The 27,163-nt window shown below is 34.8% G+C and overlaps 1 protein-coding gene across 3 annotated transcripts in view; it reads right to left on the reverse strand.

Moving 5' to 3' along the window:
* Nucleotides 1-27,163, reverse strand: part of MMP16 (matrix metallopeptidase 16) — a 181,116-nt gene that overhangs the window by 26,334 nt on the left and 127,619 nt on the right. For all 3 annotated transcript variants that reach the window (XM_033065315.1, XM_033065324.1, XM_033065329.1), the window contains 2 exons: nucleotides 24,414-24,631; nucleotides 1,953-2,091 (listed from right to left, as the gene is read on the reverse strand). In XM_033065315.1, coding sequence (XP_032921206.1) covers nucleotides 1,953-2,091; nucleotides 24,414-24,631 — 357 coding nt within the window. The remainder of the gene's footprint in view (nucleotides 1-1,952; nucleotides 2,092-24,413; nucleotides 24,632-27,163) is intronic.

Consider the following 27,163-nt stretch of genomic DNA (forward strand, 5'->3'; position numbering starts at 1 on the left):
CCACAAGGCAGCTGAGATCCTTGGAACAGGAATTTTCACACAGAAGACTCAGCTGAAATTTTTGATTCTGTAGCAGTGGGAAAACATTAATTATACTGATAGAAAACAGTAACAGTTAGATATCAAGAGTCATGGAGACATGGCAGAGAAGCAAAGTTTTTTTTAAAAATTGCACAAGAAAATACAAAGACTTTTGACCTTGGCAAGTAAAGGGATAATACAAATTTCATTGGAAAACTAATGGAAGGAATTTTGAAAAGAAGTCATACAGACAAATATGTACAGAAGAATATCCAAATATCATAAGGTATCAGCTAAAAAGCACAAAACTAATGGTCTGAAACTAGATAGCATAAGGTAGAGATGATGTGAAAGGAAAACTGAAATTTTAAGAATACAATCCCGCTGTTCCTGCTTGCTTTAATTAATCTTAATTTAATTTCCCAGAGAGAAAATACAGAAGTTCCATCCCTCTTCTGTTGTTTGTTATCTATAACTCACAAACCACAGGATCAACTTATTCCTCTAAGACCTAACAGGAGCCAGACAGCAGTGGATGAAGAGTTAAATAATGATGAAACATATTTCAAGGTCACTGGGAAGGAAAAGAAAGCAGCTATAAGAGTAACTTTGATCATTTCTGTCTGGAACTCAGGTAATGGATCCCAGCATTATCAGGGTAGAAGTCTGGAATGCCCAGGTGCATGACATGGTGCAAAGGAATAGCCACAGAATAATATTTTTACCCTTCCATGTCCTACGGACCTAAAAATCAAGCAGTGAGATGGAGATTTGGAGACACATTCATCATTATTCCAAATCATATAAACTTTCCACAGTTAATGACTTAAGTTTACTCTATAGCAACAGAAGTAAAAGCATTTGCTATATTGAAGTCATATAAATAGAACATCAATTATATGGAATGTAATTTTCCTTATGATTCACACAAAAACTACAATTTCACTATTAGCAAAACATAAACTTCACTGTACTGTTAGGAAGTGTTTCTGCATGTTATTATTTTTAGTTTAAAATATCCAAGATCCTGTTTCCTTAGTGAATGAAATACGACTTCTATCTCCCTGTTAATGACTCCACTTGCAAAATTGAATTAATTTTTAAAATATAACAACTTTTAAAAATCTACCTTTTTTGTAATGAGTTAAAAAATTAAACATTCAGAACACTAAATAGCTGAATAATTTTTCACATATTTGTTATCTATTCAGTTTCTTCTTCTCTCAAATGATTACTTTAGAAAACATACTTTGCATAATTTGCAGATTTTTGTTGCTAAGTTTGCATTATTAAACATATAACTTTATCATTAAATCTAAATTAGGTACATGTTCAAGAACTTGAATTTTGAAGATCAGCCAAGGTCTGGAGTGAAATTTGAAAATAATTGTTAGCAACAGTTTGATCTATATCACCTAATTTCTGTAGTTTATGCTTCTTTGAAAACAGTAAATACACATCTCTGAAAAAGATTACTTTTCCCCACATGAAACTCCTAACATTACAGGTATGAGATTAAACAAATACACTGCAGTATAGTGTGGTACATGAGCAGAGGTTCCATTTAAATATTTAAGAAATTCATTTGCAAAAAGGAAGAAGAGTAAAAAGAACAACACAAAAGTTAACAATGGAAAGGTGTTCATTGTGTCTTCCTAAAACACATTAAAAAAATTATTTCATGGCAGATCATTTCTATGTCTCATATTTATACTTTCAAATTTTTATTGAATATGCAAGAGCAAATGACCTGATACTGTGAAGGGTGATCATAAATTAAAAATGTAATTGCCAAACAAGAAAATGTTAACTTATATACTACTCATTTAGCTACCAATTTGCAACAAGATTTACAAATCATTAGTAAAAATAAACAAGAAATCATCACACCCAAAAGTGTTTCACAAAATCTTACTTTTGTTCTTTCTTACCTTTAAAGAAGACAAAATTCCCCTCACTGTTTTCATAAACTGCATCAATGCTGGGAGGCAGTCCCCTCCAGAAGTAGGTAATCTGCATGGGGTATCCATCCATCACCCTGTTGTTTCTGACTCGCCAAAACCACTGATCCTGGAAACCAAACACACACTCCTTACTACATTTATATGTGTTCAGCTGCTGTCTTGGACATACTGAACAGCCTATCCTGGCATTTTTAGAGCAGACCTTTTGCTGAGTGGATAAGCACATTGTGTTTGCATTTGTGTCACATTACAAATGTTTCAGAACTGGTTTTTGCTGAGGTGGGAATAAGCTACACACCAGGTAGAACCAGGTGTTTGGAGCAGATAGCCCTTAGCAGAACATACGGTGTGTCGTATGAGATGATCTGACTCTCTCAACTTATAAGAGGGGCCCAATTTAAAATTTGTGGTCTGACTACAAGTGCTTTTAGACTGAACCATATGCTTATGTGAATGACCAAAATAATGGGACTACATACAGGCTTTGAAGAAAAATTAAATTTTCTTTTTTGCAGTGGCTGCTAAGAGTGAAAGATTTATAGATATATACGTAACATTACTACATCAGTCCAGTAAGAACTATGCTTTGATTACAATTTTACTGTAGTGAATTTTAGCAGCCTTTCCAAGTGACATTAAATAGAATGGTTAATATTACTTCTATATAGCCATATACATATATATATATATATATATGTTTATATATATAATAGGTGCTAAATCCAGTTAAATCCAATACATGGCCCATTAAATGGGTATCAATAAAGATATCATCACTATACCTTGTCAGAACTGTTTCAGTTCATTCAATATTTAGAGATGAAGGATAGGGTAACTACTTAACTTCTTACATACATTTGAACATTTTTCAGCATTAGTATCATACAAAACAACCCCCTGTAATAATAAATAAACACCCCCCTGCCATAATCTGTCACAGTTTACATGACAGTTCTTCCTCTCTGTAAGGAACACAGATTTCACAGTGCAACAAAACCTGTAAAATCATGAATTCAACAAATATCTTCTTGAGAATGAATTATGTTTCAGACTTGGTGGACTTAGTGATCTGTGGAGTATACTTGCATTATTTTATTCTGAGAGCAAGACCAATAAAATTATATTTTGCAGATTTGGTATTGAGTTGTATGTCAGACTCTATTTCATACTTCATACTGCTGACTTGCAGTATAATAGTTAGAATATTCTTATCTATTATTTGCTCAAATTCCTTAGCAAACCAATAATTTTTCCTGCTATACTATTCACATTTTTTATTATTTAACAATAATACAATTATGGCAAAACTGGAATGTTTGTTTCATTCAGCACATCCCCATGAATTTTTAAAAAAATCTGTTTATATGTATATGTATATGGGTCATTGCCTTTAATGTCAAAATATTCCATTCTGAAGCATAATTATGAATATAACATGCCATGTTCTCTCTTCTGCTGAGGGAATTTCACAGACTTATTTTCCTCATCTATTTTCAGCACATATTCCTGTCCTTGCAATAACCACGTAAATGGGATATAGCTCATCATTGAGGATGCTACAGGTTTCCACAAAACTATAATTTTGAAAATTTATAACTTTAGCATTTTTATGGCCTTATTTAAACAGACAGAGGTTGGCATATGATTTGTCAATAGATATAATTTCAGGAAATTGGCAAATATCTGGAAATGTCAGAGGTCAGAATTGAAACTTTGGACCACTTATAAGATTGGGGAAGGTAAGTGTTGGTAGAGGATGACGGAATAATTTGTTAATGTAAATTTAATTTTCCTGGCTGACTTTCCTATGAAAATGATGGACTCAATGTTTTTAGATTGTCAGAGTTCAAATTCTGGAACTCAAGAAATCCTGCTGTAAAGCATGCCAAGGACCTTTCTGAAGTATCAGATGGGATAGGCTCTGCTTACAGAAAGAATTTCAGCACATATATGTAAATGTAATTAATTTGTCTTAGACAAAGTTATATCTGCCAGCAATTTTATCGTATGTATTCTAATATATCTGTACATTTACCAAAAGTATGTTTCCACAAGAGTTTAGCTATTATTGAAATTCAAGAGAGGCACAGTCAAAGAGAAAGCATATTCGCTCTTATAAAGCTCTTTCACACTTAAAGTAAACAGCTTGAAATAGTTTCTCTGGCAAAACACTTCTTGTGTACTTGTTTATGTTGAATAAACACAGTTTTGTCTCTTTTGAGAAGCGGTGTGTATTGAGAAAACCTTTGCCTTTCCCACTATGTTGGTTAAATATAGTTTTCATCAAAACACATTAACTACAGCAAAGAGGTTGAACACATGACTTGTCACATGCACTGCAATGCAAAACCTGCCAAATGCATACATTGAATCCATGGATTTTACTGTCTTTCCTTTCTGACTAGCAAATGTCTCTTTGTAAGCATCTGTAGATACCAAATTGCTTCAATAATATGGATCACTCCTGTGCAGCTGAGATCTGGCATAATAATGGATCATTAAATATTATGACTACAGACACACCAAGTGAATTAAACTTGGGCAATTATTCTCATTCAAAAAGCAAAACTGAAACAAACAAAAATCAACATTTAATTAAGATAGAGCAATATATCTAAAACCCAGAAAATGGGCACTGAGTGAGAAGAGACTGTAAGATGTTTCAAAAACTATGATGGATAAAGAGTAATAGTAGAATGAAGAAGCAGTTGTAGTCACTCAAACTGAATGTTTTGACATTTTGTTTAGAAGATGGGATATTCAGATATGAGATGAGAAAAAAAAAGACAATAAAGCTTTTTAGAGAAAACAAACTAAACAAAGGTCATACATAAATCATTCTGCACTGTCATAAAATGCTTCAGGTATTTTTTTCCAGTTCATTTAAAGGGACTAAATATAGTATATTATGCATGATCATAAAAACACTTCTTTATTAACTCAGAGAATCTTTATTAACTCAGAGAGTATTAGAGTAAAAAAAAATCTGGCTCATAATGCATAATTTTAATACTTTGTTGGTAGATACAGTCTCCTCCCAATCTTAGAACATACAATTTCACCTTTTTTTTTGTGATGATTGTGTTAAATTGTTCTTTATGTTTTATTCTATGAATGTTTAAATATTTACTCCTATGAATAATTAATTTCCATTTCAATATTCATTAACAACTTAAATATCTTTCAGATTCCTTAAGGGGCACAACTGATGTGTATGAGAATTTAAAAAAAAATCTCCAGGTATTTTGGTTTATCTTTAATAAATAAACTAGAGAAGCTTTTAGTGCAAAATTAATGGACCTTTCTTGTCTCAGCACCTCATTTTCTGTTATGTCTCTGGACCAACAACCATTGTCAACATTAAAACATTAATTTGCTACAAAATGTCTAGAGCTCTGACCTTTATTTATACCTAATGAACTCTATCTACAATTTTGTAATGACATGTGACACTCTGACTCAAGGTCAAATGATACCCAGTAAAAACAGAAAGACTGCCCAATGAGACAGACATTCTAAAAAGCCTACAACAAACTGGAAAGAAGGAAAAGATCAGAAATCTTTGAACTGGTACCTTTTTAACTACTTGGAGATGAAGGCAGGTAAAGATTTAAGGCAGACATAGAGGTGCAAAACAAGGCCAAATTGCAACTGTAAATTCTATTATTTTGACTATGATTAGAAAAATGTGTGTGAACCCCCAGTAATTTTTGAAATACCCATGCATTGTGCAGCAAAAATCTCTGTGAATTTCTGCCTGACTTGATGTTTCAGTATATATATGTAGTGCTGTTAAGAGTATTCCCTTAATAAGATGGAGAGATGCAAAATTTAATAGCTACAGTTGACAGGGAGGGAAGTTTTACTATTTCTAGATTCCACAGGATAACTGTTTGGCCTATTTAATCTGGAAAAAAAAGAAAAAGCCAAATAAGCATAATACTTCTGCCCTAAATAAAAGTCAATTAAAACAAATACTAAATTTCAATCAATACTGTAGCTTAATGTTATTGACAAAATACATCAAGGTATCACATGGGGTCTTGTGTTCTCCCACAAGTATACTCTGATCATGTGCAAAAGCAGGCCTGTGTCAATGGAAGATTAAACATATCCAGCAGCTAAGCAAAACAGCAGCAACAGACTGACACATTCAGACAAATGAGTATCCTTCTATATTTGTTTTTTTCATCTGAGTATTGCAGAAAAAAAAAGAGAAAGAAAATAAGCCAGTGGCAAATAATACACTAAGATATTTAATAACTTTAAATTCTTTTAGAGACGATATCTGGTTACATACAGAGAAATTTGCCAAAGGACAAAGCCTGCAGAAACTACATTTCACGACTGTGATCAAGGAGACAATAAAGTTCCCCTACTGTACACATTTATGGGATATTAAGAAAGTGAATTTCTGAAATGCGAGGTATAGTTATTGTATCTAAAGCAAAAGAAATTTGGCATATCCTTTTAAAAGTCTTGATCTAATCTCAAAAGGCTCTTTTCCACATCTACTTCATCAGGTTGTGAACTTCATCAGGGGATCTCAATGTTGGTAATAACACACCTGTGGTGTGTGGAATTAAAGCCTTTGTGCCAACTCATTTGGGGAATTCCACTATTTTTTTAGTGATATCCATTTTCAACATTCTGAATTTGGAATTTATAGCATTTAAGCCAAAGGACATTACTGCACAAAATAGGAAAAAAAAATTTTAAAAATTGAGCAACTTTCTGGGAAAGAATTTTCATGAAGCAGAAAATAGAAGAAGCTACCATCCAGGGGATTTAAGTGCAGAAAAATTATTAGCACAATTCAGCTATGAGAAGGATTCTGGAATTGTTTTTCTTTTCTGTTTTGCTTTTTTTTTCTCAATATAGAACCTGCAATGAAACTTACAGACTACTTCTATTTCAGTTCCTACTTAATTCCATAGTAAAAAACAATTGGCTCTATTGAGACCAGAATCAGACATTAAATAGATGCTACCAATCTAGCTCATTTTAGGAAACAATCAACTAAATGGACTATTTATACACACACAGAATACTTCAGCTCAGCTCATTATGAAGCTGGTTCACGTTAAGAACAAACAAAGCTCCTTTAAAACTACAAAGGACTGTTATCCATTCATTAACAGATGGATGTACAATGCATCACTTACTTGAACTTAGAGAAACAATTTATCTTTCTTAATGTGTTTGGGACAACAGTATAGTTACCCAGCTAGAACAGGGCATACATTTTATCTGAGAGCCATGGTGAGAAGTCAGAGCATCTAGCACCACTCAGAAAAATCTCAGCACCTCCTATGTTGAGATCCTGAACCTCCTGGTGATATCCTTACTGGAAATGAGACAAATCATTGGATTCAAAACAAAGATATGCCAAGACATCACCAAATACTTGTTCTATTTCTTCCTTACTTTCTCAAGTAAGGGATTTACTTCCTTGATGCCAATTATTAATTACAATTAAATAAAATACCAACTATTTACTGTTTGTACCTAATCAGACACTGGAGAACTTCTGTAGACAAATTAAAACCATTGTTTGTTATGAACTTATTCTTTTCCTTAACAACATGTTACAGCAAACTGACAACCATGAACAGAGTGAAAAACTGGCAAACATATCCCACTGTTGAATATGAGAAGTGCTAAACTGAGATTGGTTTAAAGTATCTGTCTTCAGCTAAGCTGAGATTCAATGGTGTAAATACATTTTCAAGTGGAAATATTATATAGCGATTTTATGTAGGAAATCTTTGCAAAGTATTCTTTTTCTAGTATCTGTTCTTATCGCCTCTTCTGTATTTCTGACACAATTAAGTAATGTCAAGTAATTTATTCAAGGTTGAAAATGGCCTTATGTTAAAACCTGTCTTCTTGGCATCTTGTTCTGAGTCCTAACTATTAGCCTGAATAGTGTCTTTCATTCATTTGAGATATCTCAGAACTACTTTTCATTGTTCATGCTGAAATCTATAGTTACACTTAAAAAAAAAATCAAAAAAGAAAAATCCAGAAATTAGATCAAGGAAGATATGAAAATGATCCATATATTTTTTAGAAAGGACTCAAGAGATTATGGCATTTTATATGCATTCTGAGTCTCTTCACAAGAGAAACCTATTGTTCTCCTCCCTCATTTGTAAACTGCTGTACAGATCTCCTTCATGGACCAACAGGATGCAGCAAGAGGAACTGTGATTGAAGCTGGAGCAAAAATATCTCCTTTACCCTCAACATCAAATTCTAAAGTATGATCGATTAGCCAAAACACTGACAGTCCTTCTGAAACCTATCCTGAATTTTTGTAGTGATTTCAATAAGCCACAGTCAAATATTTCCACTGATGCACAGTGATAGATCCAGGATGCAGAGTTTCTCCTTCTTTACTTTGTCTTTTAATTTCCTCCCTTCTCTCTAATTGTCCTTTTTTTACTCTTTCTCTAATGTGTACTTGGGTCATTTGTTCAGGGTGTCAGTGCCCAGGCACTGGCAGAGGGAGCAGCAGGGCTGACCTGTGCTGGAATACTGCAGGGAATGCCTGAGCCACTCGGCCAATCTCCTGCATCTGTGGTAATACGTTTAAGAAAGGGAAAAACCATTACTCCCCACCCAGAGGTCTTTTTCATATTCAAAACCATTTTGTGACCAGTAGCAGATTTGAGAAATTTTTCATTTTATTTCCATTATAAAAATACTGAATGTTTAACAACAAGCTACACAAGAACTCTGTAGTTCTTCAACACACTTTGAAGAGCACACATTCATTTTTAAACTAGATTCTGCAAATCATTTCTTTGTGATATATACTTCTCATTTGAAAGACAACATTCATTGTTCAGCTATTTAACGAGGAGTTATTTTATCTAATGTCATAAACATAAAAAGAAGGTAAAACTATTCATATATTTAGAGCCATAGAATCATAGGAACATTAAGGATGGAAAAGATCTCTAAGTTCATCTAAGTACAACCTTTGGCTGAATACCACCATGCTCACTAAATCATGCCATTAATGCATCGGTGAAGCTTATTTTGGTTGTTGTATGTTGAATTTTTCCTAATTATCATGTGTATTACAAGGCAAATATGTAAAAAGTGCACAATACTGCGCACATAAACAACCTAAACAATATATAACAAAATATTCAGCCAAGTACCACGTGCAATTTGGTCACTTGCTGTGCATAAATTATTCTGGACATCTACTTGGTTGACTATTAGTGTATCCAAACACTTTGTGCTATTCCTTGAATATTGAATGTATAAGACATACAAAGCAAAGCATTTCTTAAAAATAGACTCTAAGCTTTAAAAAAATGCTCAAAGGCACATATTTATCACTTGTTTTGATAAACAGTCTTGGTATAATTCAGAGTGACTGAGAAAGTATCTCTTTCAATGAAGGTAGTGACTGTAGCCTACTTGCAGAGGCATCCACACACATGGCTGTTCTTGTTCTCATCTGGAAAACATCTTGATTGAAATCCAGGTCCTTTCCTGTCACTGCTCATCTGAGTATACAAAATAACTACTTTTATCCATGTTGCAAATGTTATATGATTGGTGTTGCCCAGTCCAATTTCTAGTGTAGATAAAAACTGTTTATACAAAAAATAAATTCTCCACATTTCAAATTAGCAAATTTATATGACTGCACGTAGAAAAAAAAGTTTTAAAATAAACATCTCTAAAAACTGCTTTTAGTATTTTGTGTTCGATGATAGTAAATAATTTAAGAATATTTTGATGCACATTTGTTTAATATTTAATTTATTAATACTGTATCTTCATTTTTTCAGCTGTTTTTATTAGTAAATTATTCTTTGATTATAGCCCTTATTTTATTTCTTCAGTCTTATTCAAATTTTGTTATAATTTCTTCACTATCATTTGTATGTGAACTTTTTATCAATTTTTTTATGCATATCCATCTATCCTCTCTATTTTTCCTGTGCAGACAGAACCAATGGTGTTTTAGCATTTCTTTGTATACATTAACCTTTCAAAAATATCCTGAAGTAATCAAAAGCTGTAAGCATTTATAAAACGCTTTCAGCTCAAGGAAAATCTGTTCTGCAGAATCCATACAAAACCTGCTATGGAGTTTTTGGCTAACACCAGTGACTGAGGTACATTAGATCTCACATTTTACATGAAACTCAGCAAATTTAGAGACTTCTAACAAGACCATGGGTTGATCTGGACCTTCTCTGGATGGTTACCGTGTACTATATCTCCACCATATACTTTCAAAGAGTATTTGGCTCCTCCTGGTAAATCTTCCACGTGAGAACTTGTCCTCTGTATCTCTTCAGATTTCAAGTATTACAGCAATAGACCTTGCACTATGATGCAGGATGCAGCTGGAGATGATATTGCTTTTTCTGATCTGTCCCACAATATATATAAATGGTGACAACTCAGGTAATCAATATTTTATCTTTACCAATTGAACATACAAAATTTTTTTTAAATAATAAAAATAAATAAATAAATAAAACCAATCTCCATTTGGACAGGTTTCTGTAATTCCTAACTGAATTGAGCTTTTTAATTAATTCTGATTTTGTCCAAATAACTAAACTGAGACACTACAAAATGTTCCCATTGCCACATGGTTATGATCCAATACGAAGAAACAAATAGACAGACATAAAAAAAGCAAAATAAAGTCTAGGCTTGCAGCCAGGAATCTCTGGAACGTTCAAATTCCTGCTAATGCTCTCTAGGTATCAGCACATGCTCATGTAGTGCCCCACAAAACCTTTCATCCACATGATCAACATTAAGCCTTCATAGAGCAGTTGAGGGTTTATTTCTTCAGTAGTGACTGTACGTTGAGACTATAGAACCATCTGTAAATTTTCTTGAACCCAGTTCTGTTGCCCTTCCCCATAGGAAGTTAACATAAAAGCAATGAATTCCATGAATTCATGGAGCGGTGGTGTGTTCTGCACCATGGAAAGATAAGAAAATTGGGCATTTTTTATGCCCAAAAGACCTACCAATTTTCTTGGTTAGAATTGAAAAACTTCCTCCTGGTACTAAGAAAAAAGTGTTCCGTTGAAGTATTCTATATTTAAACTGCAAATATTCTAACAAAGATTAATCAAATGCAAAAAAAAAAAAATCGCAGTTTTATTAATACATGTATCTGTCTATGTAATATGATACAAGCAAGCGATCCTTTATACATCATCTTTAAAATCAGGCGGTACATAGAAGAGAAGCAATGAAAAGAGATAAAAAAGGTTTAATATGTAGCTGTGGACATGTGATGAACATAATGTTCAAATGAGTCAAATCTTCTTTTGCACTGACCAGCACCTACTTCTCGGTCTTCCTCTTCCAATAACTCATTCCACTTTTGATGCACTCTTTGGGAAACTATATAACCTATTATTTTCTATGACACTTTACTAGCTTAAATCTGACAAACATATGAGCCTTTAATATATTTGAAAGCTCAGTAACACTAATTGTACAACTCTCTCCATCACCCAAATAATCTTTGATATTATATGTCATACTCCTCACTTTTATTCCATCCTTTTGCAACCTCTTTTACCATTTCATTAAAAAAAAATCAATAACTGTGAACAACCTTTTTCCCTTTAATGAAACTATCAAAAAGATTTCAAAACATGGGAAATTTTCTATGAATAGAGAGAATATGAGCATAACAGTATTTTCAAGATTCTTTTCCCAGCTGCACAGTATTTCCTATCATGAAACTATATTGTCTTATTAACAATAGCACAGAAACAGAAATTTCCTTCCTGAAGAAGACCAAGTGTACCACACCAAGGATGCAATAGAAAAATTAAAGATTTTTTTCCAGAGTAGTTCATAGTTTATTTTTGCTATCCATCCTGGTCTATGAAAAGAGAATAAAGAGTAGTGGGGTTTTTGTGTATATATTTCTTTTGTAACTTCACATATAAACGTGTGAAAATCATTCAGGACAAGCAAAACAGACCCACTACTGCAATGAAATCAGAATAATTTGGGGATTTTTTCTACTTGTCTACCCTTATCACTCTATCACTCACAGTATGATGCTTCACTGTCTGCTGGAGGTGAGCAGAAGATTTTAGAAACTACAAAAAATATGTCTGAGTCATCAGGCTCTCTGTAATGACTCAAGCACTCCGTGGAAAACAGAAAGGTCACAGTAGAGCAAACTCAACTACCATTCTTAATTTCTTATTCCCAAAAGATATGGGGTATTAAATAAGCATAGAATTGAGGCCCTGATACAGAAAAGTTACAGATAATCCAAGAGAGAGTATAACTTTTCACCAAAAATTTCTAGAGGCAGGCAGCAAAAACATTGAAAGAAGTAAAATGGAGAAAATATTAATAAGCCAAAACCATAAATACTTATTTCGAATTTCATTACTTCAGGTAGATATTCCTGGTGAAGCATGAAGATTAGAAAACTCCAAATAGAGTAGAGAAAGATTCACCTGGTAAAAAAACATAATGTGCAGCTACATTAATAAGTTTGTGTCTTGTGAACTATGGCATATCTATGAGATCACTTAGCATAATTTTCAGCTAAAGGAAGCTTCTAAGTCTGTGGAAATAAATGTGGAAATAAAATAGAAGTCATTGTCATTCACTCTTGTTGGTCAAAAGCTTTTAAAGACGCAGTGACAAACTATGTCTACCAGGATTATTCAAAATCGAACATCAGAAATCTATTGTTGATACTGTAGAAACACAGAAATTAGTACTCCAATCATTTTTTTCTAGATGTAATGGAAGATTTCATTTCCTTTAAGCAGTGACCTTTTTACTAGAAAGAATTTTAGTATTTTACTATTTTTTATATGATTTATCACTATATCACCTATATTTTCATATTTCTGTCACATCCATAAATTCATATGCAGATATGTTTATTTCCATATGCAAAGGAATGTCCCAGCCCATGGCAAGGGAGTTGGAATGGATGATCTTTGAAGGTCCCTTCCAACCCAAACTGTTCTGATTCTGGGATTCTACAACTAACGATAGGAAAATATTTACAAGGAAGAGGAAAAAAATAAAACATTTAACGAATAAATGAAATGTATAGTAAACGGAACAGTGACATTAACATTACAGTTGTAAAGAAAGAGGGATGTCAGTGATAGAGGACACAGCATAAACTGATGGAAACCTCTATGTACATATCATACACACATACAGAAATACAAAACATGAAATCAGCTCTCTCATTGACTCTCATATTGACATTTATTATGCCTCTGAAGACCCAAAATATACATGTCCCTCCCTTGAATCTTCATAATTCGTGAAAGTAAATTTCACGGTTTTGCACATATATGCAATTTAATGTGATCCTACATGCAGATGCAGTATGTGCTCATGCTACACTTATCCTGTCTCTGCCTTCTTCACACTGCACATTGCATGAAATCTCTGAGGAAACCAGAAGAATTTGGAGTGCACTGATGAGTCATGTCAGAACCACAGGTGGAATCAAGAAAGAGGGAGTAATTAAAATATTTCCTCCTGATTGCAGTAGTTTAGGACAGTTCATGCATAAATAAGATACTGAAGCTGCTCTAACGAAGAGGAGGTTCTTAAGAGGGCATCTCACTCCTTAATATATTTTTTGTAGGGGAAGTGGAAGAGGAACTACACTACCCATTTCAGGGTCATACCACCTCTGTCTACATATGCATATCTATAACAAGTAAACACTTAAGGTGAGGCTGCCCCAGTGCAGAGCAGAGCAGGACAATCCCTTTCCTTGCCCAGCTGGTGATGTTGTGCCTAGTCCACCCCTGGACATGGTTGGCCCTCCTGGTTGCCAGGGCACTGCTGGCTCAGATTCAGCCTTCCATCAACCAGGACCCCCAAGACTCTTTCCATGGTGCTCTCTCCAACATCTTGCTCCTGAATCTGTACATAAATCCTCGTTTGCCCTGTCCCAGGTGCAGAATCCAGCCCTTTGCCTTGCTGAACTTTATATGGTTGGTGATTGCCTAGCCTTCTATTTTGTTGAGGTCTCTGCAAGGCTTCTCTGCCCTAAGTGGAGTAATCAGCTCCTCCCGATACAGTGCCACTAGCAAACTTACTCAGCATCCTTTCAAGTTGTGTCCAAGTTGTTTGAGAAAGTGTAGAAGAGAACTGGTCTGGAGTCATTTGAAGCCTACTAGTGACTGGACACTAGCCTGATGCAACCCCATTTACTATAGTCTCTTTTTATTGTCCTCCACATTTCTGGACAGCTTCAGCCCCAAGGGTTCTCAATAGCACTTATTTTGTCAAGTTCTGGCCTGCCATCCTACTATTTATCACTGGCAATTGCTTATCACTGGTTTTGTCGCTTTTCCCCTTCCAATCTAGTTTAAAGCTGTGTCAACGAGCCCTGGTAGCTCCTGTGCTAAAGTCCTTTCTCTCCTTTGAGAGTCCATAGGTGAGTGTATGAGGGTTATTTTGCACTCAAGCCACTGCAAGATAAGAGGCTAATATATACTTTTTGTTCTCATTTTATTGCTTGTGTTCTCTGATATTGTGCTGACAACAAAAAGAAAAAAAATCTAGGCACCAAATCGAACTCTGAATGCTATGAGGCAAGGATAAGTAAATGTAGCTCCCCACAGTAATTAGTGGGTGGGCAGTGATAATTTCTAGTGTCCCAGCTTTGAGGTTCACAGCAATGGCCAATGAGCAAAACAGGCCATTAAGAGTGAAACATCCAGAAAACAGCAGCTAACAATAACATCTGTCATGACAACACAAATATGAAAAAGATAGATATTCAATTGTCTTTGCTCACTGCCTCTGTCGCTCAGATACAGGGATTAAATCTTGTAGTACTGTGAAACTATTTTGTCTGTGAAACTATTTTGTCATTTATGATTCTGTGAAACTAGAAAGTGAAGGAATTTCTAATAGTGAATATGCAATATCTTAAACCACATTTGATTACAGATAAGCTGGAAATGTACAATTTAAAGCAGTAAATGACTGTGGGTGTTATAAAGGGCTGGCCAGACATCACTTCAACACAAAATTAAAGGCTCCATCATAGTAAGATTGAGGACAAATGCTGGTGCAGTCTTACAGAGAATGGGAAAAGATTGAACTCTGCCATTATTAAGTATAAACTTTGACCTAATACAGCTTATTAACCTTGGTAAAGATATTTTCTTTAGACATATATCAAATCAGGAATTAAAATTGTCCCTGTGTAATTTTTTATTTATTGACTGGAAATGCAGCACAATAAAATTTGATTTTGTATACAAAACCAGTTTTTGATTTCATATACTTGGTATTATAAGCCTATCTGTTGTTTCTCTTTAGATTTTCCCTAATATGTATTATTCATAATACACAGTCCCTCATAGCCTCATGCCAAAGGTAATTAAAACCACGTGAAATCATCAGTGTGTTATAGCCAGTGGAGTTTTTTACCATTATTTTCAGTTGGGCCAAGTTTTCACTCAATAGGCAAGGAAAGCAACACTTTGAAAATATTTGAGCTATAGCTTGTAAAAGAGAAGGAAATTCAGAATTTAAGTAAATTATGTTATAAATTTTTGTCATTTTTCAATTGCCAAGAGTGTGAATAGTGTTTTAAAAAATAAACGTACATGTGTTTTACATTATTTAAGATCTCAACTGTTTAGTAGTGCAGTGTTTTGCATAGGAAATGGATAATTCAGAGGAACAAATGAGATTAGTTTATTTGCATTTAAATCCCTGCCAAATTTTTACATTGTGGACCTTCAAACCCTTGAAAGGGACAGAAAAAAATCAAAGAAATTAAAAATATACAAATTCTGCTAGAATATAAAGCTTTGGCTGCACATGAAGATTAAGAAAGTATAAGGAAATAATAACTGCTTGAAAAAACCTACATTACACACCATTCAAATTGTTTTCCAAAATGTTTACCTAAATTAGTTGAAAGGCCACAATTTTATACAACAAGAAATTTTAATTAAGCCTTGTGCTTGAAGTGTTTTTGCAATTACTCCCTTTGGTTCCATTAGGATGTAGCCTCAATTAAAATGTATTGTTAATATTACAAGATAACACTTGCTGGTGGCACAAAATTGAAGATATGCCTCTATGTAATTTTAGATTGTTCCTTGTTGCAAGTTTTTGCAATTATTTTTTGTCACTAATGCTTTTTTCTATTCTCTTGCCAATGAAATATTTTTAATCAATACACTCAAACACTGAGCCTCCTAAAACTGGCAATTTCTACAAAATTAAATACCTTTTGCACACTAGAATTCAGTTAAAACTTTCTGTTATTCATTTTTACTGCATTAAAATAACAAGTGAAAAATTAATAGGGTCACAGGATTCTCTGACTTTGGGAAACAAACATTGTAACTGTGAGGGGAAGAATCCCCAGGATTGCATCTTTCCACTTTAAATGACATCATTAGTCCTTTTTCAATTGATAATGTCCATTGAGGGCATTTACATTCCCCACACTGAGATTCTCTGTCTATTGTTGAGCTATGCACAAGAAATAAATGCAATTAGATGCATTTTCACATGCATTTGTTTACCTGCATTTTTATGTCTTTCTCTTTTCAAATAGTGTTATGAAGAACCGTAATTGTTCAGTATTCTTTACATTCGGTTGTATATAAAACTTGTGGTTGAAAACACAGTTTTTAATGTAGATTTAGTTTTTAAGTAGATTTAGAACAAATTCTTGTCATATGGGCAGGAAAAAAGGAACAGTTATTTTCAACATCTAATAACAATAGCCCTTCTAAATGCACAAGTAACACCATACAAGCATTGTTTGTTGGAGCAAGAAAATGTAACAATTCTATTTTTTTATACAACTTACAAGTACTTTCCAAAGAATACATAAAAATTTGACCCACTCTATCCTTTCGCATAAAGCAAGTACCAAAGAGCTTCGGATTCTCTCAGTTCTGCTCTATTTTAAAAAATGTTTTTAAAGAATGACTAATTCTTTGAATTGTGGCCAATGGTTTGCAAATATTTAGTATTACATTTTACAGTATTTATTAGATTAAAACTAAATCAGAAATAAGAATTTGTTTAGATTCACATTTAAACTGCCCACAGTTTTCAAACATTGTCCCAAAGCCTGCTACCACATTTGTACAATAATTCACACAATTCCCTCCAGTATTCCCATTAAACTCACACTGTCCAACTCTCTCTGAAAGCCCTTGAAGAGTCTGAAGTGCTCCTTTTATCTGTGAGGACTCTCTGGGTTAGGGAGTGCACCTTGAGGGTATTAATGGCTCATCATGAGATGGTGAGAGTTTCAAAGAGGTTGGACCAAGTCAGCCTTTGAATAAAGCGTTTTAGCTCAGAGCCTGACCCTAGGAAGGAGGATGATTTCCTCTGAAAGCTGACCCAGGAAGGAAGGAGGCAGCAGAGTGTCTGTCTCACACAGACAGAAAGGGTGGACATTCCCTCCCCTGCACTTCTCTTATTCGTGTTTGTGAGTACCTTCCACATACCCCAATCTCCTCTGCCTGGTCTGTTTTTCTGAGCTGGAATGAAGAAGTCACAAAACAGTCTGAGCAAATCTCACTAGCTATTGCATCTGACATCCATATTCCAAAGGAGCTGGAGCAAATGCTACTGGAAAATGAGTGGTTGAAACAGTCAAATTTCAGCACATTCACAAAATCACAGAATGGTTGAGGTTGGAAAGGACCTCTAAGGTTCTTAGGGGAGTACGTAGAAACACTTGAAACTTCCTTTGGTGTTAAGTGAGGAAAATAAATGACAGAAATATTTGGGAGGCTATGGCTTTTTAGTGCTCATATTTCTGTTCTACATATTTCTTCTACAAAAAGTTGCAGAAGGGACAATTGTTTTTCCTCATGTTTCAATTGAAATTAAACAAATAATCTGTCTTGCAATTCTCTCAAGGAAAATAAAATTCAGAATATTAGCTTTCAAGTTCAAGGTGATGTCTCATCACAGCTGTTAAATCCACCTCATCTTCATGAACTGTACTGCAATGCAAACTTGTAGTATGGACATAGTCAAGCGACAGGTACAATTGTGTAATGCAAAAAGTTGTATGGGAAGAAATAATAATATATTTTGCATATGAGGGTTTATTTGGGTCAAGATGGTGTCAGCAACTACATATAAACAAGCTAACACACCATTAGATGAAACACTTGTGTGATGCACTCTCATGGGGTCCACAGTCAAAGACACCAGTGTCTAAGGGATGGTTACCCTTCTGAAAACTCTGAAACACATTTACTGTGCAACTGTTTGGCCTCAGAGGACAAACTGTATCTAATTAAAAGCAAAGCACATATGATGGACATGAGAGGAACTCAGTACCATCTGCTCTACTACTGATTAAATCCTTTTACACCACACTGTTTGCCAACGAAAACATAGCCTTTTGGAAAAAAATAGTACTCCCTCTCCTGGCAAATCTAAAGCCCTGTGGAAGATACTGAGTCATACATCCTGGTAAGGTTATACTTCTTAATGGGCTACTACATGACTAATGGGAATTTTACTAGGCAGATAGTACAGACTATTAATCAGTTCAAGTTGCTTGCAAGTGTCAAGAAGACGTATATTAATTATACTGATACCTTTGTAAATACAGCCCTAAAAATAGAGTTATGATTTTTTTAGAATTTTGTATACATAAAATTTACATATATATACAGATATGCATGTAGGTGCTAGAGACTAAGATGACTGGGCTGCCATCTTTCAAATGTGCAATAAAGTTCAAGGCAACTTTTTTTAAAAGAGAGACAATAGAAGGATTTTGAACAGAACTATTCCAGTACAATTATTATCCAGGTGATTACATTTTTGTCTAAATTTCTCTGCAGCTGGATGGAATATACTACCCACTTTCCACACTGTAAGGAACAGATTGTACTTCCCATTTTAAGCCTGTGAAATGTGTTAGCTAGAAACCTTTCCTAGCTTAGAAGCAGATTGAAAGGCTGAGGTAATATTTGGAGAATATTTTTACATCTGTCAGTGAAAGTATTCAATTATCAAAAACAGACAAGCTATGATTTTTTAACATCCCAGCATGTCCCGGCTTTTATCCTTCTTGACATCCTACAATTTGGTTTTCTTTCATAAAACAACCATGATGTACATTTCCAGGTAGCTTGGTATATTATCATACATTGAAATCCCCACTGAGTTTTCACTACTTTTCTCCTTCCTTTTCAACATATAAACTGAATTACCTGAATTAAAGCAGCTCTCCTTCCCTGATTAGTTCAAAATTGGCAAATTCCATCAAGTTGTTCTTCTTAACATGATACAAAAAACAGAGGAAAAAGAGTCTGCTCTCTGCAGACTTAGCTACTTCTGAATTGCTGTTCCTAGTATTTTATAGCTAAGATGTTAAGTGGTTTTGCCTCTCAGATCACAAAGTGTCTACTTCCTCAGGATCCTTTGCTGAACTTTCCCAGGCAGCAGTTGACAGCTCAGACACCCACAGCACGACATGACAAAAACCAGCTACACAAACAGACCACAAGAGCTCTGAAAAAACAGTCTGCTTTCAAATACAGTGAAATCAAGTCTCATACTATAGCTGTTTCTTTGCCTCTGTTTTTATTAGTAGCATTTTCTCTCTGTCTCACAGATTTTTAATTAGATTAAATAGCCAATGCTAAAATATTTTAAAAGTTTCTAATGTGTTTACCTCACATCAAGAAACAGATTTTTTTCCCTTTCGTGTTTAATGGCATACTCTATATAAATACACAGTTCTAAGAGGGATATTAAATGGAACCTATACTGTTACGTATGAAAGCAATTGCAGTTTAAACTAATGCCAAGGAGCAATTACAGCCTAATTGCCTTGGCTTGTTTGGTATGTCATAAATGTTTTTACAATGGTTCTTAGCAGATGAAGAGTCAGAAAACAAATTTCTTCAAGTTGTGGAGAAATTACTACAGTCTGTTAAGGCCTTCCTCAAACTGGTTCCCTATTCTACCATCTGCAATGTTCAGAAGACATTTCTCTGAGCTGTAAATGCTATTTGTCTGCCAGAATAAACTCTTTTTCTAATACTTAAATTACATTTCAACAAACGCCACAGTATATGAGAGTATTTAAAAAATGCTGCTGTTCAAGGAGTTGATTTTTCCAACATGAATACTAAAACCATTAGAGAACATATAGGATCCGTTAATTTGTTTCCTAGGGATTTTGCATTAAACAAAGGACCAGTGCAATCTCTATGAAACATTTTTCTGTGAAACAAAAACCTGTGTCACATAAAAAAATGACAGTAACTTGTCCCTCTAATTTGGTGCTTATGAAGGACAAATTCCACATATACTTACTTTTCTACATGCAACTTGCTCAAGAAAGCAGGATTTTTTTAAAATCTGTGAGATTGAAAAGAATGCAAAGGAAAAGGATAATGACAGCAGTCACATTTTGTTGAAGAAAAGCTACAGGTAATGTTGTTGCCATGGAACTAAGTGCGAATCGCACAGGACACAGGAAGAAAGCGGAAGTATATGCTGCAAACTTCTTCACTAATGGATCTTTTCTGCAAACCTTAGACAATGGTTTCTTTTCATGATGCACTAGCCTGGAGGTACTCTCAGGAGATGTTAATAAGACAGTATTGTTGGACACCACATATTGCCACACACAACGGCAGAGAGGATTTTCATTAAAGGCAGACAGTGTCATAACACTTTGCATAACTTGTCCAGAAAAGGAAGAAATTTCTTTTTAACCATTTTCAGCTTTTTTTTCTGTGTCCCAGGGGAATTCTAACTAAACAGGAGAAAAGATTGGAAATGAGTGTGACAGCAAAATACTAACTTCATTGAGTATAAATACAGAAGTTAATAAGCTATCCAAAGATAAAACTTGGCACACATGAATTTTGGCATAGAAATTATTCTGCCCTGATAGTTCCTTATACTAATTCAAGCATGAACCAAATAAAAGCAGTATTTATCAGCTGATGACAACTGAAACCAATAGTTACATTGTATTGATTTTAACAAACATTTTCCTAGCATGGCATACTGTGTCCCCAAACCTTACAGCTGGCAGGGACATTTTTAATAATCTTTTCTTTAAAATCCAATCATTCCTACCAAAAAAAGTTGATCTGCAAAATTATAATTCTATTTGATGATCATTGGAGAATTTTTAGTAAGTTAATTGCTTAACTTTTGTCTTTAATTTATGCTAGATCAAGAACAGTCCCCCTGTTTTTCATCTCTATGACCCAACAATTTTTATCAAGTGTTTCTAGGATTTTTACTTTGTCAAAGTGATGGCAAAACAATAAAAAGAGATGGATAAGTGTAAACCGCATTTTCTCTTTACATTTAGTGATATTCAGTTTTACTCTGGATATATCCATTTGAGAATGCCAGACAGTCTTAAAACCACAGACAAAGCTCATAAATTTGACTGAATGTAGAACTTGTTTCTAAGATTCTGATGCTCTTAAGTATACCTAATAGCTCAACAGCCAAGAGAAAACAATCTTGGAATTAATAATGCTTGTCATCGACTATGAAAATTCACAGTGTATCTCAACGTGTTAGATTTCATGCTTCAGTTTTATGCTTAAATTAGAATTTAATTATTCAAAAGTGCTCAAATTCTTCAACTGTGTGGCTAGGTTCCCAAGCAATTTCAAGGATTATTTAAATAAACTGAGCTCCTGATTTTGAGACTTGCCCATGAGAAAAAAACCTGGCTATTTTCAACTTGAAATCAGTACATGGCATACATTCCATTCAGGAGGCAGTAAAATCTGCCACTACACAATAATTACAGACCTCTGGATAAAGACAAAGAAAGAAAAGGATTTAATTTGATCAGCCTCCAACATTATTCATTTAACTCATCTGGGAACTATCCAGCATTAATTCTTCCAATGAAGGTCATAATTCTTCTTTAATTGTTTCCACCTGGTACAGTACTGTCATCAATCCCCTGTTCACCTTTCTGTACTTGGCTCTCAGCCCATCACTCATGCCCTCCCAGTCCTCCTTTGCACTATCATTAAGGGGCAAGGGAAAAGAGGCTTGGGTTATTTTTGCTGTGACAGATCACAGAACCTCCAGCTTGGTTTCCTCCTTTGCTGGATGATTTCCCTGTAATCAGCCCCTATTTCTGTTTACACCTCCTAAGACTTAATTCCTGCCTTTTTTCTGCTACATTCAGACATACTGAGCTTTTCCTTACAACCTGTCCCATACCCCAGGATTCTGCAAAGTTGACTTTTCTAACTCTTCTGCTTTTCTGCCCCTTTTGGAGTCCTCCCCTATACATCAACCCCTGCTCCCCCTCAAAAAAATCTCAAACAGTTAATAAAAATCCTTTAGCAGACAAAATCTTCACTAGCAAATTAATGCAAAAAACAAGAGACTTAAGGCTCACTAAGTCAAGCATTCAAAGACACTCATTTTACAAATTCAAATTCTCTATACTTAGGCAAATGCCATTGCTTAGCATGCTAACCCAAGGCACGCTATGTTGTAATATTACCAGGCATCCTGAGGAGAAAAGGGAAACTGTGGGACCCTAAAGAAATTAAACTCAACAAAGGTGACCTCTTACTTCCCTTCCTAGCACATCGCTTTTGTGATTGCACTGACTTCATCTGGGGAGTCAGACTCTATACATGAAATATGTAAGCGTTCTGTTACTGATCATTTTTCTCTGAAAGACTTTTATCATATTTCCTCATTGGAATGATCATGAAAGGAAATTTCATTTTGGAACATAAATGCGGTCTTCACACTAGCAAGCATACATGCTTTACAGTAAATATGTGGTGTTAAGGCAGTAAGCAGCAAACATTTTTGAAGGAAACTTAATTTGTTTTCAATCAGACCAGACAAGAGTGATTATAAATAGTGGTGAATATATTCATCCAGGAACACAGGCTTGCCTAGACAGGAAATTTTGTATTAGTGGAACAGCATTTCTCAGTTTATTGATTTATGTCTAAACTAAATGAGAATATGTTCTATTGCTCTTCAGGTGGATGACATGAGATTGAAGTAGGTATTTTAATATCCTGTTTAATGTCAAGTTAGAAAATTAGGTTCTACCTCAACCTTTGAGTTTTATTCACAAAAGACTGATGGTTCAGGACCTCCCAATGTTTCACCATAGACCATCTATTCAAATAGAATGGGCTGACAGCCCCAGGCTGCAAAAATCCTTAGCTGTTTATGGGAAAAATATTTCCTGTCCATTGGACTGTGAAGGTAGCTCAATAATTTTGAATGAATTCATGTAAAGCTATTTGTACAAGTTTTTTTTAGATATGCTAAAGAAAGTGAAAGCCTGGGTAGCATTGCTAATAAATTTATCTGGTAAAATAGGTTCTATAAAAAGAAAACACATAAGGGAGAAATGAGTCCTATCAGCAAGGACAACAAAATTTAACTGGGAGCTTCATGTTTTGGGACAAATACATTGCCTTTACCTTGCACTTACACTGAAGAGAAAATGGTTATCTAGTCACATGAAAGACCCTTCTTCTCTACCTATAATGCTGGAGATAAAAAGATCCTATCACACAATTACAAAACAAAGATCTCACACTTCCCATTGCTTAAGTAAATTTGACACATTAGTACTTAAAAAAACAGATTATCTCATTGCTTGTTTCTGAAATTTTTGCACAACATTACCTGTCATCAAATTGGTTTAAGAGACTGAGCAATAATGATTCTGTAATTTTTCTTCAACATTCAATGCCTTCTGGAAACCATACTGCAGAGCATCTTCCTAAAGATACCTTTGATGTCCATGAGCCTTAGAAAAGTGCTTCTATTAAAAGACTGCCTTTCAGTTCAGTTTATTTCAATTTGTTGCATATACACCACATTTTCAGCTCAGACCAAGAAGATGAATGAAAATAAATAATGACACATTTGCAGTAAGAATTTTGTGGCAAAGACCTTTAGTAAAATATTGTGGTTTCAATGCAACCACAACACAATGACAAACTTCCTTTGTAAATGACAGATCTAATTTTAAAGTTAAAATTATAATTTCATGAAGAAAAAGAACAAGTGCTGAAGACACAATATCTACTGTATGTTGACATATGGCTGCATTCCCAACAAAAGCATCCCTATTATTCATTAATTGATTTACACTTTTTATCTTTCCATAACACACATTTATTTACCCTTACATTTTGAGGCATTACAGTTTCGGCTGACGTGGGTATTTTCTTAAAATAGAACATTACAGCAGTCCCCTGCTAGATGTTTCAGCCATGTGTATGTTTATTTTTTAATTTTTTTCTTGAACTTTCTAACTGTGAGCAGGCTGGGAATGCAGAGTCATGATGAATGAGAGTTTGCTTTATAGAAAAAAACAGAAATGTAGACATTTGATGTAACACTGAAGAATTCACAGCCTCCTACCTTAAAAACAAACATTTCCCGGCGAAGAATAGCCAGAGTGTTGAAGTTCCCATCACAGATGTTGGGCTTGGCTCCGGGGTAGGAAGGTTTGTCACCAGTGGGTGGCCGGGGAGGTTTAGGTTGCCTGTCATTCTTTCGAGGGTCTGCTGGAGGGACTGAACGATGTGGGGGCACTGTTGGCAGAGGTCTGGTGGGTGGTGGTATCCTGTCAGGTGGACCTTTAAAAATACAGCACCTGGATGTAATATACAAACCCACCAAAGGAAACACACACAACAAAAACCAGCTGTAAGCTGTACAAGCCCGACAGTTAAAGGGGAATGAAAAAGTGACCTAGCATACCTTTCTGATGTTATTAAATCATTGAATCACAGAATATGCTGAGTTGGAAAGGACCCATTAGAAACACTGAGTCCAGCTCTTGGCCCTCCCTGGGAAACCCCAAGAGTCACACCACATGCCCGAGAGCATTGCGCAAATGCTTCTTGAACTCTGTCAAGCTGGTGCTGTGACCACTTCCTCGGGGTGCCTGTTCCAGTTACCAACCAGGCACTGGTTATAAAGGGTATAAAGAATGACTACCAAAACCAAGGAAAATAATCAGTTTTCATTATCCAAAATCTTCCTTTTTGGAACAACAGTCCAATAAAACCTTCAAAGGATGCTTAGGCTACCATCACTTCAGATGAAAAGTAGTTCAAAGCAAATTATTTGCCAACTGAGTAAGAGCTCTTATAACAGCATCATTTTCTCTCATACAAATAAATGGAAAAAAATCTTGCTCCTTATAAGAACATCAATCGTCAATAGATTTTCAACCTATATTTTTAATCTATAATCATCAGTTCACACAGGCATATATGTTGCATACCTGCTGCTTCCTAGTGGCCAGATTTTTAGATCAAGTAGCGTCATACTCATTAAAGAAAGGACATTCCCAGCTTTTTCCAATGGCCTTTGGTATGTACAGGAGTGCCTAAAACTGGACCTTAAATCCTAGGCATTTATATAACACACATACCCCATAATTCCCTGACATGATTCACATATTTTCTTCAAGTGAAAAATTAAAACGCTGTAGAGTAGTGTTAAAACATTTTTCTTAATTCAAATATATTATTTGCCAAAATATAGAGAGCTTTATGAAATTACCACCCCACTCATAATTTCTGTACCTGCAAGTTATCAGGCCATGCCATAAAGACACTGATCATAACCCCAATGCCATACTGAATGACTTGAAATGAGCGTACTGAAAATGCCTTCCCCATTCTACACATATCAGCAACATTTATTTTTCATAGAAAAAAATATAAGATTCTTCACTTGGATCAGTAAGACGTCTGGAAACAAGATGAATGTTTTAATTTTTTCTCATTCTATTTACGCCTCTCTCCAAATCTTTTAACTAGACATTCACTTTGTCTTTAAAAGATAAATAGTTTGCATGATCACCTTCAGAAACACTTTTGAATAGTAAGACAACTCTAAAACTGCACAAATGACATTTTAATTTCTGAGAACTTTACAGAAAAACACATACTTTATAAAGAAAAAGATGGATTATGTAAGGAAATCTTAAACTTGCCAAATGGTTGTCATGCAATTTGATAGCACATTTATTTCATTCACAATTTTAAGACTTGTGACATTTATAATTTACAGTTAATAACAGTATTTCAAGGAATACTGCAGACCAAAGTAATTATTTTAATAGGTGTGACATTTTTATTGAGGCATATGATTCCAGATGACATCTTGATTTTAAAGGGAGTAAAGGAATCAGTTTGCAGTAGCTCGTGTTGGAAAGTTTTTAACCCCAAATCAAAGTTTTTTTATGCCATTTGGTGGTGATGTCAGATATTACTTCCCAGGGGTAACACATTTCTCCTAATGTATAGCCCACAGCTGTTCGAGCTTAGCAACTAGTTTTCAGCAAAGTATTCTTGTCTAGCCCTTAAGTCTAGACTACCAACTTATGAGGTTATGAGAAATAACCCTCCTTCCACCTAATCACACAGGAAAAAAACCCAACCAAAATAACTTGATTAGCCAATCATTCTGAAATCGCTATTTATGTTTTACAAAAATATATATCTGTGCTTGTGAATATGATATTTCAAAATTCTTGTTAGTATTAGACCATGGAGTCTGCAGATTTCTAGTTAGCAGTACAGTAATTCTACATGATCATAGTTGTCCTTTTGGGTAGGAAAGATAAAGAAGGAATGGCCTGTAGGGGATTGTATGAGACTGTAGACGGCAGGTTGGACGGTTGGGACAAACACAGAGATTTTTAAAGCTAGGTCTTGGAACTTGTGGTTTATTGTAAAAGGGTGGGGTGAAAGGGCCCTGCTCGGAGCTGCCAGTCGCAGCTCAGAGCAGGGCAGTGAGAAAGTAAAGAGTAATAGAACAAGGCGTAAGCGGGTGGTAAGAGAGGGAAGTAAAAGGTAAAAGGTAGGAGCTAAGAGGAGGAGTAGGAGCAAACAGAGTAAGAGTAAAAGCAAGAACTAAGAGAGCGAAGTTCTTGTTACAATACAACCAATTTTTTTCTGTGTTGAATATTCTAATTTCTACTAATTAATTTCATACAAGATACAAATCCTATAGCATTTACATACAGCTTATAGGAATCATTACATGACTATACTGTGTTACACTTTATTTGGACCCTTTTTGCTAAGCTAGCAGGGTCTTCTCTGAAGTGCTCTCTAGCAGAAGGCATTGTTCTATTAAGAGGGGATTACTTT

Source organism: Catharus ustulatus, chromosome 1 (assembly GCF_009819885.2).
Source record: "Catharus ustulatus isolate bCatUst1 chromosome 1, bCatUst1.pri.v2, whole genome shotgun sequence".
Taxonomy (NCBI): domain Eukaryota; kingdom Metazoa; phylum Chordata; class Aves; order Passeriformes; family Turdidae; genus Catharus; species Catharus ustulatus.